At 48.4% G+C, this 14190-nt stretch overlaps 1 protein-coding gene across 1 annotated transcript in view; it reads left to right on the top strand.

The window, feature by feature from the left end:
• Positions 1–14190, top strand: part of UHRF1BP1L (UHRF1 binding protein 1 like) — a 373911-nt gene that overhangs the window by 91894 nt on the left and 267827 nt on the right. Inside the window, exons 8-9 of the mRNA XM_029597381.1 lie at positions 1207–1387; positions 4184–4267. Coding sequence (XP_029453241.1) covers positions 1207–1387; positions 4184–4267 — 265 coding nt within the window. The remainder of the gene's footprint in view (positions 1–1206; positions 1388–4183; positions 4268–14190) is intronic.

Here is a 14190-nt window from a genome sequence, read left to right as displayed (position 1 = left end):
TAGAAGCCAGGACTAGGTCATGCACAGGCACTGTGGTTACCTCTCTCAAACAAGATAAAAAATGAGTTGAGTCTTCTTTCTGATTGCTTGGGCATACACAAGCAAAAGAGTGATGGTGACCGAAAACGCCAAGGCAAGGAGAGGAATTAGACAAGATGACCAATGGGCAGACTTTAATCTTTTAGAATTACATAAAACACCATACCTTCCTCAATGAATAATATGAATTTCAGCAGCAGCCTCTGAGGCATTAGAACTAGGTAAACAAGCACAGTTTTGGGACTGAACAGCACTCGGCATGAATGAAGGAGCTTCTTTGTTGCGTTCCTTTGTGCACATGACAGAACGTGCACACCTTGGCATGCAACATCTCTAGCGTCAACCGCCGGCTCTTAACCCCCCCCCCCTTTGTTCTGATGACATCACCTGGGGGGGGCCTCATGCCCCAGCTGACAGCTCAGCCGGTGGGAGCATCTCAAGGCAAGCACTCTCTCTCTCTTCAGGGCCAGCAGGTATCAAACAACCATATGGACCGGGGAGACACAGGCAGGCAAATCTGAGTCGTCCTCTGGCATCGACTGCCAGCTCTTGACCCCCTTATTCTGATGACATCACAGGGAGGCAGGGATTCTTTGTCCCAGTTGACAGCTGAGCAGATGGGAGCTTCTCAAGGCAAGCACTGACCCTCTCTTCAGAGCCAACAGGTATCAAACACTCATATGGACCGGGGAGACACATTTTACTCTAAATGTATGCACCTTTATTCACTAGGCACCTAAATTTAAGTACCTAAAAGTAAGAGGCTTTGGGGGCAGAGTTAGAAGGAGGAACAAACATTAGGCACTTAAATTATAAATGTAGGTGAGTGACTGAAAACCTTTCTAAATTTAGATGCCTATGTGATGCACTGAGTATTTTTTGATAATTGACCTGTTAGCTATACAGTAAATTGAAGAGCAGTGGGTTCTGGTCATAAAGGAAACTCATACACAGGTTCAAAAGCTTTCCTGGTAAGTTCTGGAAAATGTTCGCTGCCTCAGCCCATGACTGAGTTGCATCATCCTTCTGTGTGGCTCACAGCATTGGTATTAACATAGAACCCCCATTAAAGAAAAATAATTTTGTTTTGGTTACCTTTGAACTTACAGTGTTAACTGTTCTGAGTACAGATGCCATCGAAGTCTTAATGTACTTCCTTCTTTTCAGAGCTGTGTTCCTGCTCCCAACCCACAACAGATTAAAACTCAGCAACCAACAGCAGCTCTGGACCAAAACCATGCAATTGCAAAACTCTTCCATGACTTTGATGTCAAGGAAACGTCACATCATTTATTCATATCCCACCTGGACCTTCACATCTGTGATGATATTCACTCACCAGAGAAAGGTAAAGGTGTCTGCATTTGCTCCAGCTTTCTTACCCAGGGAGAAAAATCACATATCTAAAGCTAAGCATTTAACCGTTCCATCTTCACCTTTTCATCTGTGTCTTCAGCTGCTATTATTTAGGGGGGTTTCCATCCTCCCAGGCATGAACATTTGTGCCTTGCTTCTTTCCATTCAGCCCTCATTCTGTATCCATCCAAAAATACTGCTCATATTGTTTCTAATAGAAATTCTGAAAGCTTTATGCTTGTTTTTAGATTATTGGATCACCATACTGTGTTCCAATGTTTGTTTTAATTGTCATTAACCTCAATGAGTTGAGGATGGAATACATGCTGTAAGTATCCTAGTAATTTCTACTGTGTCATCATATTGGCCCAACTCAGTAATCCTGGAGAACGTATACCATGTCTCTATGTACAGATACCTGGAGAAGAGATATGATAGAGGTCTGTAAAATCATGAATGAGGTGGAACGGGTAAATAGGGAACAGTTATTTACCCATTGCAATAGTACTCGAACTAGAGGACACTCCATGAAGCAAATGGTAGCACTTTTAAAAGAAATTGGAGGGAGGAAGTGACATCACCCAAGCAAGATGGTCGCTTGAAGCGTATGCTCTACATGGCTTAATGGAATAAAGCAGTTTTTCTGTTGACCCGGCACCCCTAGACGATATAGAGGCTGATCCCAAGTGCCCTTGGATATGGAAAACCGACGACAAACGGTGGATTTACAAGAATTTTTGTATACTGGGACAACGAATGCGCTAAAAGGAAACACGTAGGAGGAGGGCCCTGCCATGTCACAGCTGCGATCTAATATGGAACTCAACTGAATAGTACAGCGGGCCCTACTAAGGCCGATTTTATAACCTGGTGCCAAGAAATTAAAAATGACATTGCAGCCCTAAGAAAGATATTAACCTTACGCTAAATGAACTCCGCAGACCATGGATGACCATGCTGAAAAACTGGTGCATCAGATAAAAAACCACAAGTTACTTCAGGAACCAACGGATGACGTGACCACGAAATTAGAGGACTTCGAAAATAGAATGCGTAGGAATAATATTCGCATCCGAGGATTTTTGGAAGAGGAAGGTACAGCAAATTATGCAATTATGGTCTGGGACATATGCCAATTTATTACTCACTCCGAGTCTGCGGACCTACCTGAGATGGATATAAAAGTGGATTGGGCACACTGCGCGCTTAGAAAAGTAAGTAACAACACACCCAGGGATATTGTGGTGTGTCTGCATGATTTCCCCATTAAAGACCTTATAATGCAGAAGGCAAGAATGAAGGGAGTAATTGTGTGGAAGGGAATGAAGCTGCAAATCTTTCATGACCTTTCGCCAATAACTTTACAGCGTCGTCCACAGATGAAGTACATCACTGAATGCCTTTGGGCAGAGAACATCAGGTATAAATGGTTGTATCCCTTTGGGATTTCTTTCACAATCAGTGGTCGATCATTCACAGTGCGTTCTACAGAAGCTGTGGAAGCCCTTTTATGGAAAAGAACAAATAGAAATAAAAGCTCCTAGAGTGGAGGGCCGGTTAGGCCCCAAACGAGAAACAGCAGATAAATGAAGGTGGCAAGTGCCTACGCAGGTATTCCACATGGGACGCAACTACCTCCAACTCAGAAACCTGATCAGCTCCTGATTAATAACTCTGCTTGTCAGATCGGTTCACAGATCCCACTGGGAATAGGAACTGCGAGTCAACATCAAGCTAGGTTGAGAGAACATTTTACAAATCTCATCTTTGGTTGAGTTTCCTCACTCCGAAGGACATCAAATCTTCACAAGAGTGCACTGTTCTATTCGTACATCTCACTCTGAATGTCAAAGTGGCTCCTAACCCCTACGCTAATACCTAAACCTCACCTCAAGTAACTAGGTGTGCCTCCTATAGAGGTATAAATACCTAACTACTATGGGGACCTTATAGATAGGTGCGCTCTCTCTCTCTCTCTGTTTTTCACTCTCTCTCTTTTTCTCTCTCTCTCTCTCACTATAAAACATGCCCCTCTTCCTATCGTATGTGATAGTTTGATGAATCTAGCCCTTTGGGAGCTACATAATCTCTCATACCTATCAGCAGCGAGGGAAAACAAGGTACCTTTTCTGTAATCGGACTTATGATGTCTTTTGTTCATTAAATGTGTGCCATCTGGGCTTATTCGGCAAAAAAAAGCCTTTTTTCTGTTCTTATATGCTATACTGGAGTTGGATGTACTGTCCAATATATACGATAACTTGACCTATTTTCTAAGTCTCTTAGCAGTTTCGGTCTCACTGGTCGGGAGGGAGGGTAGGGAAGGAGGGGTAGTATAAAAGTACAAAAGAGTGTAAACCAATGTTTGTATATTGTATAAAGAATGGTTTATTATGGTGTTTATTTACGATGGTTGGCAACACTAATAAAAATGTTAAATTAAAAAAAAAAAAAAGAGATTGGAGAAAGTATTTTTTTCACTTAGCGCATAATTAAACTGTGCAATTTATTGCCAGAAGATATGGAGAAAGTAGTTAGCGTAACTGTGTTTAAAACGGTTTAGAAAGTTCCTGGAGGGAAGGGTCCATAAACTATTATTAGTCATATAGATTTGGGAAAGTTAATATTTATCCCTGGGAGTGAGCAAGAAGGATTGCATCTATTCTTTAGAACTCTACCCTTTAGTTACTTGTGACCTGGATTTGACACTGTTGTAAGGTAGGATGCTTGGCTTAATGGATATTTGGTCTTGCATTCTGAATCTTAAGCACTGTATGTTCTCTTCTAGGGTTTAACAGGCGGATTACAGGAGGAGCCATGCAGCTATCATTCAGCCAAATAACTGTGGATTATTATCCTTCCCACAGGGCAGGTATGATTAGAAAGCTACATGCATGATGAAAGCTTATATTTCGGAGGATTCTCCTTGGACAAGCAGGATGGTAGTCCTCACACATGGGTGACATCATTGGATGGAGCTTGGCATGGAAAACTTATGCCAAACTGGCATACTGAGCATGCCCAGCATGCCATTATCTGCTCATCCCCGTGGGGGTCCCTCTTCAGTTTCGTTTTTTCGGCGGAGCTTTTGTCTCTCGGTTGTGGAGCACTGCTCTTTTCATCATGGTTTTTCTTTGTTTCCCATTCAATTTCTTACTTCCTGTGCCAGGGTCTCTCTTCGTCCCAGTCGGTGCCTCGGTAGGGCAGTGTGGTAAGTTTTCTTCCTTCTTCGCGGTCGATTCCTGGCAGTGTCACTCGCCAATTCTTTTTTATGGCGTTGTCCAGTTTTTGCCGAAGCCCCCAGTGCCTGTGGACCATGTCTATCACAGATCTGCACGAGGTCTGTATCCTCTGCCTGGGGGCATCACACAATGTCAGAGGGTGTCATTTTGCGATCAAATGACCCCCGAAGGCCGTCGAGCCCATCTGGACAAGATGAAGAAACTTTTCGGGTCCAGAATATCCAATCCATTGACTCCAGCGTTGGGGGTGTCGACGATGAAGGGCTGCGGGAAACCCGTGGACATGGGACCTTCACTGTCCACTCCCCCACCGGGGCCCTCCTGAGAGGGAGGTGCCGGTGATAGGCCTCGTAGGTATTGTCCCACTCTAGGATGTCAAGTTCATTGCCATCTTCCTCGGCTCCAGGGAAAGAGTGGGCCAAGCACCAAGGGAATTCCCGGAAGCATTATCACCGGTCACCATCGTCACATGGTGCCAGGCTCGGGTCGGCACCAGCGGCTGCCATGATGCCCCCGAAGTGACCCCGCGGAGAGGAGGCATCGACCTCCATCGAACCAGGGAGTCCTAGGCGTTCCTCACCAATAACGGGTGCCGGGCACTGATCTTCCTCGGGGTTCCTCCTCCTCCATCCGTTCTCTGTTTGGTGAATTTTCAGGAGGAGCTGGACTGCAGAGAGCAATTGATGGTGATCCGAGCCCTGCAGGGCATCAAACAGCGCTCCACCAGTGCTTCCACCGGGGCTGCAGCAAGCATCTGCTATGTTGGTGCCGCTGCTGGAGCGCCTCAATGTCTTCCTCGGTGTATTACCGATGCAGCAGCTGCCGGTGCTCTGGGGTCCATTGATACCCCAGCAGCTACCGGTGGCTTCTCTGTCCGGGGTGATTCCCATCGTGGGTTCCTCCGAAGAGGATAAGCTGTTGTGGCCCGCAGTGCCATCAGGGTCCTCGGACCCGTGTCCAGTGTTTCCTGGTCCAGTTCCCGGTCCCTTGGAGGCTTCTGTGCCCAGGCTGAGGGGTCTGTGCAAGGGCCCGCTGTGGGGGTCCCCAGGGGACTTTAGTGAGGAAGATGCTCCATATGACCTGTGGAGAGATGATTCCTCAGAGTCTTCCTCTGATGGCTCAGATGATCTCCCCTCGGACCTGTCCCCTCCAGAGGAGAGGTGCTGATCTCCGCCGGAAGACCTGACCTTTGCGGGCTTTGTCCGGGCCATGACGGAAGCCATTCCCTTCCAGCTCCTGACGGAGGAGGATGCCTGAGCTAAGATGCTGGAGTCTTCCAATTTGTCGATGCCCTGAAGGAAGTGGTGGCTCTTCCCATCCATGATATATTTAAGTAGCTACTCCTTCAGATTTGGGGGCAACCCCATATCTGTTTCTACGGTAAATGGGGAAAACAGATGCAGTCTATTTGGTACAGTAGACTTTGGGTTTTGAGAGGCGTCAGCTCCCACATCAGTCAGTCATGATAGAGTCAGCCCTCAAGAAGGCCAAGTGTTCCTGCACCCGCGCTTCTACACCTCCAGGGTAGGAAAGTGTTCCAGGGCATGATGTTGATCACCTGACTTGCTTCCTACCAGCTGTACATGACCCAGTATACTTGGAACCTTTGTAAGCAGGTCCAGGAGTTGTCCGAGTGCCTCCCCCAGCAGCAGCAGGACGCCTTTTTGGCGGTCACCCAGCAGGGCCTGGAGTGTGGCAAACAGGAGGTGCGGTCCACCTACGACGTGTTTGACATGGCTGCTAGGGTAGCGATAATGGGCATTGGCGCCCGAAGGATAGCGTGGCTTTGAACTTCTAATCTCTGACCGGAGGTCCAGGAAAAGCTTGCGGACCTCCCCTGTACGGGTGAGAGCCTGTTTGGGGATAAGGTGAAGGATGCTGTGGCTCAGTTGAAAGATCACCATGAAACCCTTCAACATTTCTCACCTTGTATGGCAGACCTGCCATCTTCTGCCAGAAGATCTTCGTGTCAGGGTCCCAGAAGGTCCTTCTATCACCAAAAGAAATACTACCCTCCTGCCTCGCATGCTCAAACTCCACAGTTGAGCTCTCTGAGACACTCTAGGCAATGGCGGACCCCCAGACCTTAGCTGAAGCCCCAGCACAGCCCTGTCACAGAGTTTTGACTGGATGCGAAGGAGCATAAGCCAATTCATCACACCCTTGGTGCCGGACCCTCCAGTCACAGGTCGGCTGTGGTCCTTTGCAGACCACTTGCCCCAGGTTACCTCAGACCAGTGGGCCCTTTCCATCATTCATCGAGGGTACTGACGAAACCTCTGGGATGTTCCCATGGACTCTCCTCCGTGCCCATCTTAGAGTCAGTCCTCCCATCAGATGCTCTTGATGGAGCTTTCCACCCTTGTAATAGCCAGAGCATTTCAGCCCGTACCACTGCAGCAGCAAGGGCGGGGATTCTACTCCTGCTATTTCCTGATTCCAAAGAGAACAGGGGGACTCTGTCCCATTTTAGATCTGAGAGCCTTGAACAAATTTCTACAAAAAGAAAAGTTCAAGATGGTCTCACTGAGCACCCTAATTCTCCTTTGCTCCCTTGATCTCAAAGACGCATACGCCCTCATTGAGATCTTCCCCAGTCACAGGAAGTAACTGTGGTTCCTCACAGGCAAGAAGCACTTCCAGTACAGGGTGTTACCATTTGGCCTCACTTTGGCCCTGTGAGTCTTCAAGTGTCTGGTAGTGGTGGGTGCGCACCTCGGACATCTGGGAGTACATGTGTTCCCTTACATGAACGATTGGCTGGTGAGGAGCGCTGCCCAAGAGGGGGTGCTTCGCTTCCTGAGCTTGATTGTTCAGGTGCTGGCATCCCTCGGGTTTGTCATCAACTACCTGAAGGCCCTTCTTACCCTGTCACCTTGGTTGAGCTTTATCGGTTCCCGGCTGCTCATTGCTTAAGACCGGGCCTATCTAAATCACGATCAGGCGCTTGCTCCGGCGTCTCTGGCAAGTCTGATCCACCAAATCCGGCAGGTATCGGCCTGCCTCTTGCTTTGCCTTTTGGGCTACATGGCCGTGTCAGTCCATGTTATGCCCCTCGCCCGCTTGCATATGCGCAGGGCTCAGTGGACCCTGCAGTCTCAGTGGTGGCAAGCCTCCCAGGATCTCAGTGTGCGCATCTGTATCATGCCACCTCTCCAGACTTCCTTGTCCTGGTGGGAAAGTCTGCTCAATCTGAAGCAAGGGGTTCCTTTTTAATCTCCCACTACCCAGATTATGCTTACCACGGATGTATCCAACCTGGGCTGGGGCGGCATGTGGAAGACTTCCGCATGCAGGGTGTGTGGTCTGCTCAGGAAGGGAAGTGCCAAATCAACTTCCTGGAGCTGCGGGCGATCCGCAACGCTCTTTGGGCGTTCCTGGATCGCTTTTCCAGCAAGGCGATCCTGCTTCAGACCGACAATCAGGTAGCCATGTGGTATATCAACAAGCAGGGAGGCACAAAGGCATTCCTCTCTTGTCGGGAGGCTGTTCAAATTTGGTCATGGGCGATGTGATATGTAAAATCGAACACCGGTATATAAAAATTAATAAATAAATACATACATTCCCAGGGCATTCTGCTCCAAGCCATGTACCTGACTGGGTAGGAGAATGTGGTGGCGGACCGGCTGAGTCGAGCGTTCCTTCCCCACGAGTGGTCCCTAGACCAAGCAGTGGCGAATCACATCTTCTGTCTCTGGGGTATCCTAGATGTGGATCTCTTCACCTCCCCCTGCAACAACAAATTGCGGCATTTCTGCTCCCTGAACAGGTGGAACGGCAAACCAGCCTGGACGCCTTTGCCCGCTATTGGGGCAAGGATCTTCTGTATGTGTATCCTCCGCTTCCCCTGGTAATGAAGTCTCTCCTGAAGCTCCGGCAGGACAGGGGGACCATGATTCTCATTGCCCCTCATCGCTGAGGCAAGTCTGGTTCCCATTCCTGCGAGATCTCTCTGTCAGAGAGCCGATCAGTCTTGGGACCTCCCCTGGCCTGATCATGCAGGATCAGGGCAGGCTGAGCCATCCAAACCTCAGGGCTCTGTCGCTGACGGCCTGGATGTTGAAAGGCTAGTTCTGCAGGCCCTTGACACCTCTGATGACATGTCTCGGGTCCAGGAAGCCTTCCACCAGGAAGTCTTATAGCTTGAAGTGGAGGAGGTTTTCCATCTCGTGTGAGGGCCACGGCTTGGATTCATTCTCCTGCTCCACTCTGAAGTTGCTCGACTACTTGCTGCACCTTTTGGAGGTTGGTTTAAAGACCAACTCAGTCAGAGTACACCTAGGTGCAATCAGTGCTTACCACCAGGATGTTGACGGTTCGCCCAACTCTGTGAAGCCCACAATGGGACGGTTTATGTGGGGTTTGCTTCAATTGAAGCCTCCCCTGCGGTCTCCTGTTGTGTCCTGGGACCTCAACATGGTTTTGGCTCATCTCATGTGAGAACCTTTCGAGCCACTGTGTTCCTGTGATCTGAAGTACCTGTCCTGGAAGGTTATCTTCTTGGTTATGGTCACTTCAGCGCGCAGGGTCAGCAAACATTAGGCATTGGTGACGTATCCGCCTTATACAAAATTCTTTCATGATAGGGTGGTGTTACATACTCACCCTAAGTTTCTGCCTAAGGTGGTGAATGATTTTCATCTTAAGGTGGGCAGGATGATCGACTTTTTTTTTTCCCCAGGCCTCACTTGCTCCTTGGTGAACGGGCTCTGCACAACCTAGATTGCAAGAGGATCTTAGCTTTCTACCTCAAACAGACAGCAGGCCACAGGCAATCTATGCAGCTCTTCATTTTATTTGACAAGAATAGATTAGGAGTTGCAGTTTCCAAGCAAACGTTGTCAAACTGGCTGGCAGATTGTATTTCTTTCTGCTCTGCGCAGGCGGGCCTTGAGCTTGGAGGCCATGTCATGGCTCACTTGGTCAGAGCCATGGCGACTTCAGTGGCCCACTTTGAAGCAGTTCCAGAACTGAGATCTGTAAGGCTGTGACATGGAGTTCTCTCCACGCTTTCGCCTCTCACTACTGTCTGGACAAGGATGGCCGAGCCGATAGCAGTTTTGACCAGTACGTCCTTCGGAATCTTTCAACTGTAGAACCCAACTCTTCCTGCCTAGGGCCCATTGATCTGGTTCAGGCTATCTCCCTCTGTTACCAACAGTATCAGTGTTGTTGTTCCCGTTGGCACCTGGTTAGGTGCTTGTTGGTTTTACCTGTTCGGGGAGAGTCTGTAGCTATGTATTCACCCATTTGTGAGGACTACCCTCCTGCTTGTCCTAGGAGAAAGCAGAGTTACTTACCTGTAACAGGTGTTCTCCTAGGACAGCAGGATGTTAGTCCTCATGAAACCCACCGGCCACCCCGCAGAGTTGGATTTCTTCTATGTTTATTTTTTATTTTTTTGTAATTCTATGTCACAGAACTGAAGAGGGATCCCACATGGAAGCGCGGATAAAAGCATGCTGGGCATGCCAGGCATGATCCAATGATGACACCCATGTGTGAGGACTACCATCCTGCTGTCCTAGGAGAACACCTGTTATAGTAAGCAATTCTGCTTGTTTCTTTATTGGGAAAATTTCAGAGTATGCTGTTAGTATATGTTGTGACATTGCTTAAGATATGATTATAACCAGAAGGGCCTGGTGTGATTTGCTTGGAGTTAGTTATATAGTTTTATTCAGTCATTGTTGAATAGATGTTATCTTTTTATGCACTTTGGTTGGGAGTGGGAAGCTTACTTCTTCTAAAGCTTGTGTTTGCCAAGGAGCTATGTTGTAAAGCCAGCCTAAGGGATCTCCACAGTAGCTTTACTGCTGTTTTGCTTTCACCTCACCCCTCCATATTTTAGTATTGAACACTTACATAAAGATATAAAAATATTTATGGCACATATAATTCAGAATCTTTCCATCTTTGCTTCGCTTGCCTAAGATCATCAGAGTGAGAGGGGGGTTGCAATAGATCATTCAAAACAATAACAGCTGTGACTCAGCTACATCAGTCTTCCAAAAAGTCTGGGGTAACCTGCAAAAAGGGGTTGTGGTGAAATGGGGATCTTTGTGCTGCTAAAATTTCTTATTTTGCTCTGAGACTTTTTCATTTCCATAATAAGACATTCTTTCCCTTGCAGTCCTAGAACTGACAGGTAGGAGGCAGCCCAACTCATTTTATTCATTTATTATTTGATATACTGCAATTTGTAATATCATCAAAGTGGTGTATGCACATTACTCAGTGCTCACCCTTTTAAAAACTTGTGAATGCAATAAACTTTCTCACAGGACAAGCAGGATGGTAGTCCTCACATATGGGTGACATCATCAGGATGGAGCCCAATCACGGATAACTTCTGTCAAAGTTTCCAGAACTTTGACTGGCCCCTACTGGGCATGCCCAGCATGGCACTAACCCTGCAGCCAGCAGGGGTCCCCCTTCAGTCTTCTTTTTTCCGTGCAGCAGTAGCCTCGCGGTTTAGGAGCTCTAAAGAGATTCCTGACAGGAATTTTCCTCACGGAGTTAATTAAACTTAAATTGCCCCACAGGGGTCCCTCCTCTAACTTTTCTCAGGCCGTGGTACTCCGGTAAGTTTTTCACTGTCTTTCGTCGATTACCGTCGAGTTTGGCCCTCGCGGCCTACTGGCCGTCGACCGTACTGCGGCTCGATTTTTTTCTATGGCCATGGCATTGGGGTTTCGTCGGTGCCCAGACTGTACTCGTACCATGTCTATCACAGACCCTCATGGAGTCTGTGTAATGTGTTTAAGCCGTGAGCATGATGTCCTGACTTGCACCAAATGTTCCCTCATGACACCAAAAGGTCACAAAGCCAGAATGGAGAAGATGGGACTCCTCGTCCATGCTCACACCCTGACGCCGTCCATTGCATCGACATCATCGGAACCGGCACCGTCAAAGTCGCACCAGCATCGACCTCCGTCCGGTGACCATCCGCCATCGACGTCTTCACGGCCATCGACTCCCTTTACTCCCCCTCAAGATCGAGGGGATCGTAGGGAGAAACATTGCCATCAGCATCGTAAGTCTCGGACCGTCAAGGAAGCGAAATCATCAACCTCACCACCGTCCGAGCCACCATCGAAGAAGCCCCGTCCAGAAATGGCACTGACCATTCCTGCGACCGGGATATCGAGGCCACCCTCACCCGATCGGGGTTTGGGAGTCGCGATTCCGCCTGTAAAGGTGGTCCCTCCGACTGTGCCTCCACCTCCCTCTTCCGTCACGGAGCCGGGGCTGCTTGCTCCAGGTCTCCGGGAAGAACTGGATCGGCTGGTCCAGGAGGCCATCAACAAGGTGATGCAATGGCTCCAGGTTCCTCCGTCACTGACACTGGCACTGAGAGTGGAACCGGTCACCGATCCGATGACAGCAGCGCTGGCACCGCTGCTATCCCGGATGGAGGCGCTCATGACCGCCCTTCCACCGGTGATTCCCGGGTCTCCAATGGCTATGGTGCGCTCCCCGTTGACAGCTTCATCGGGAGGAGAAACACCGTTCCGCATTCCTCCTTCGGGAGTATTGCCTCAGCCATCGATGCCATTTCATCCCTCGCCACCGATTCATTCATCGGGAGCGATACACACACCGGCGCTATCGATGCCTTCGATACCAGCACCGATGCCTTCCAGGCCGTCCACGGTGCCCCCGGCGATTCCTTCGATTTTCTCGGAACCTCAGCCGGGGCCTTCGGGTATCCAACCCCCTTCTCATCCTACAGGTCAGTCTGCTGATCCTTATAATTCCTGGGGTGATGATACTTCCACAGACATCAATGACTTACAATCACCTCCCTTTCCTACTGAAAGTAGAAAGCGTTCTCCTTCAGAGGACCTTTCTTTCATTAATTTTGTGAAGGAAATGTCTGAGTTGGTCCCTTTTCAGCTTCAGACAGAGCAAGATGTTAGGCACCAGATGATGGAGCTCCTCCAATTCCTGGATGCCCCTAAAGTGAACACTTCTATTCCCATTCATCAAGTTCTTCTTGACCTCCTCAAAAAGAAATGGGAAAACCCAGGATTTATTTTATTTTATTTATTTAGATTTTTTATATACCAGCATTCATGAACAGGTCACATCATGCCGGTTTACATAGAAATAAGGGGTGCATTGAACAGTAGAACTAAACTAGTGCAAGGGGGATGTAGTTACAAAAAACCAGGGGTAGAATAACTGGGATAGAGAAAAAAGAGGAACAGTGGGGAGTAAAAAGAACTATATGGGGATAAAATAGATAACTTAAAGATTATTTACAGTACCAAATGGTATCATTGTTACAGGAGTTGGAGGTGGTTATGAGTTGTCTGGGAAGGATCCATTGCCCCAGTCCATAGAAAAGCTGACACTACCTATTTAGTACAGTCAGCCCTCGGCTTTCAAAAATCTCAGCTCGACCACCACTCAGTTGTGGTAGAATCAGCTCAAAAGAAAGCAAAAAGGACGAAGCCTCACTCATCTACCCCTCCTGTTAAGGAACATAAGTTCCTAGACAATATTGGTTGGCGAGTGTTCCAAGGGGCCATGCTCATCTCCAGAATTGCTGCTTACCAGCTGTATATGACCCAATACAATAGGGTCATTTTCAAGCAGATACAGGACTTCTCTGAAATCCTGCCTGACCAATTCCAACAACAGCTTCAAATCCTTGTCAACAAAGGGTTTGAGGCAGGAAAGCATGAGATAAGAACAGCTTACGATATCTTCGACACCTCTACTAGAGTGTCTGCAGCTGCCATTTCGGCAAGACGATGGGCCTGGCTCAAATCTTCTGACTTTCGGCCAGAAGTACAAGACAGGCTATCTGACCTACCATGTGTAGGAGACAATCTGTTCGGTGAACAGATCCAGCAAATAGTGGCTGAATTAAAGGACCATCCTGAGACCCTTAAACAGCTCTCATCGATACCTTCCGACTTCCCCTCAAGACAGCCCTTTAGGAAGGACTCTAAGAAGTCATTCTTCCGTCCAAGGAAGTGCTATCCTCCACCAGCAAGGTCCCGAACTACGAGGCCTTCCCAAAAACCTCAGCCTCGCCAGGCCCGGAAGCAAAAGCCGCAAGCAGCTCCCCAGCCGGGGCCTGCTTCAGGTTTTTGACTCTCACTTGGAGAGCAGCAGCCTGATTCCTCTGCCAAGCATACCAGTGGGAGGTCGATTGTGCCACTTTCACGGCATGTGGCAATCAATCACAACCGACCAATGGGTGCTAGCAATCATTGCTCAGGGTTACCACCTAAACTTTCTTGCTCTTCCACCGGACTCACCACCTCTGCAAGCATGGAGAGTATCCGACCATTCTGTCCTTCTGGAGCAGGAGGTTTCCCTTCTTCTCCAGTTAAGAGCAATAGAACCCGTCCCTCTCTCGCAGCAAGGCCTAGGGTTCTATTCCCGGTACTTTCTGATCCCCCAAAAATCCGGGGGAGTTCGTCCAATTCTGGACCTACGTGCTCTCAACAAGTACCTACAGCGAGAAAAATTCAAGATAGTAACCTTGGACTCGCTTCTACCTCTTCTGCAAAGAGGAGACTGGCTCTGC

Source organism: Rhinatrema bivittatum, chromosome 4, assembly GCF_901001135.1.
Source record: "Rhinatrema bivittatum chromosome 4, aRhiBiv1.1, whole genome shotgun sequence".
Classification (NCBI taxonomy): Eukaryota; Metazoa; Chordata; class Amphibia; order Gymnophiona; family Rhinatrematidae; genus Rhinatrema; species Rhinatrema bivittatum.
The sequence above is the reverse complement of the archived record's forward strand: the minus strand, read 5'-3'. Positions and strand labels throughout refer to the sequence as shown.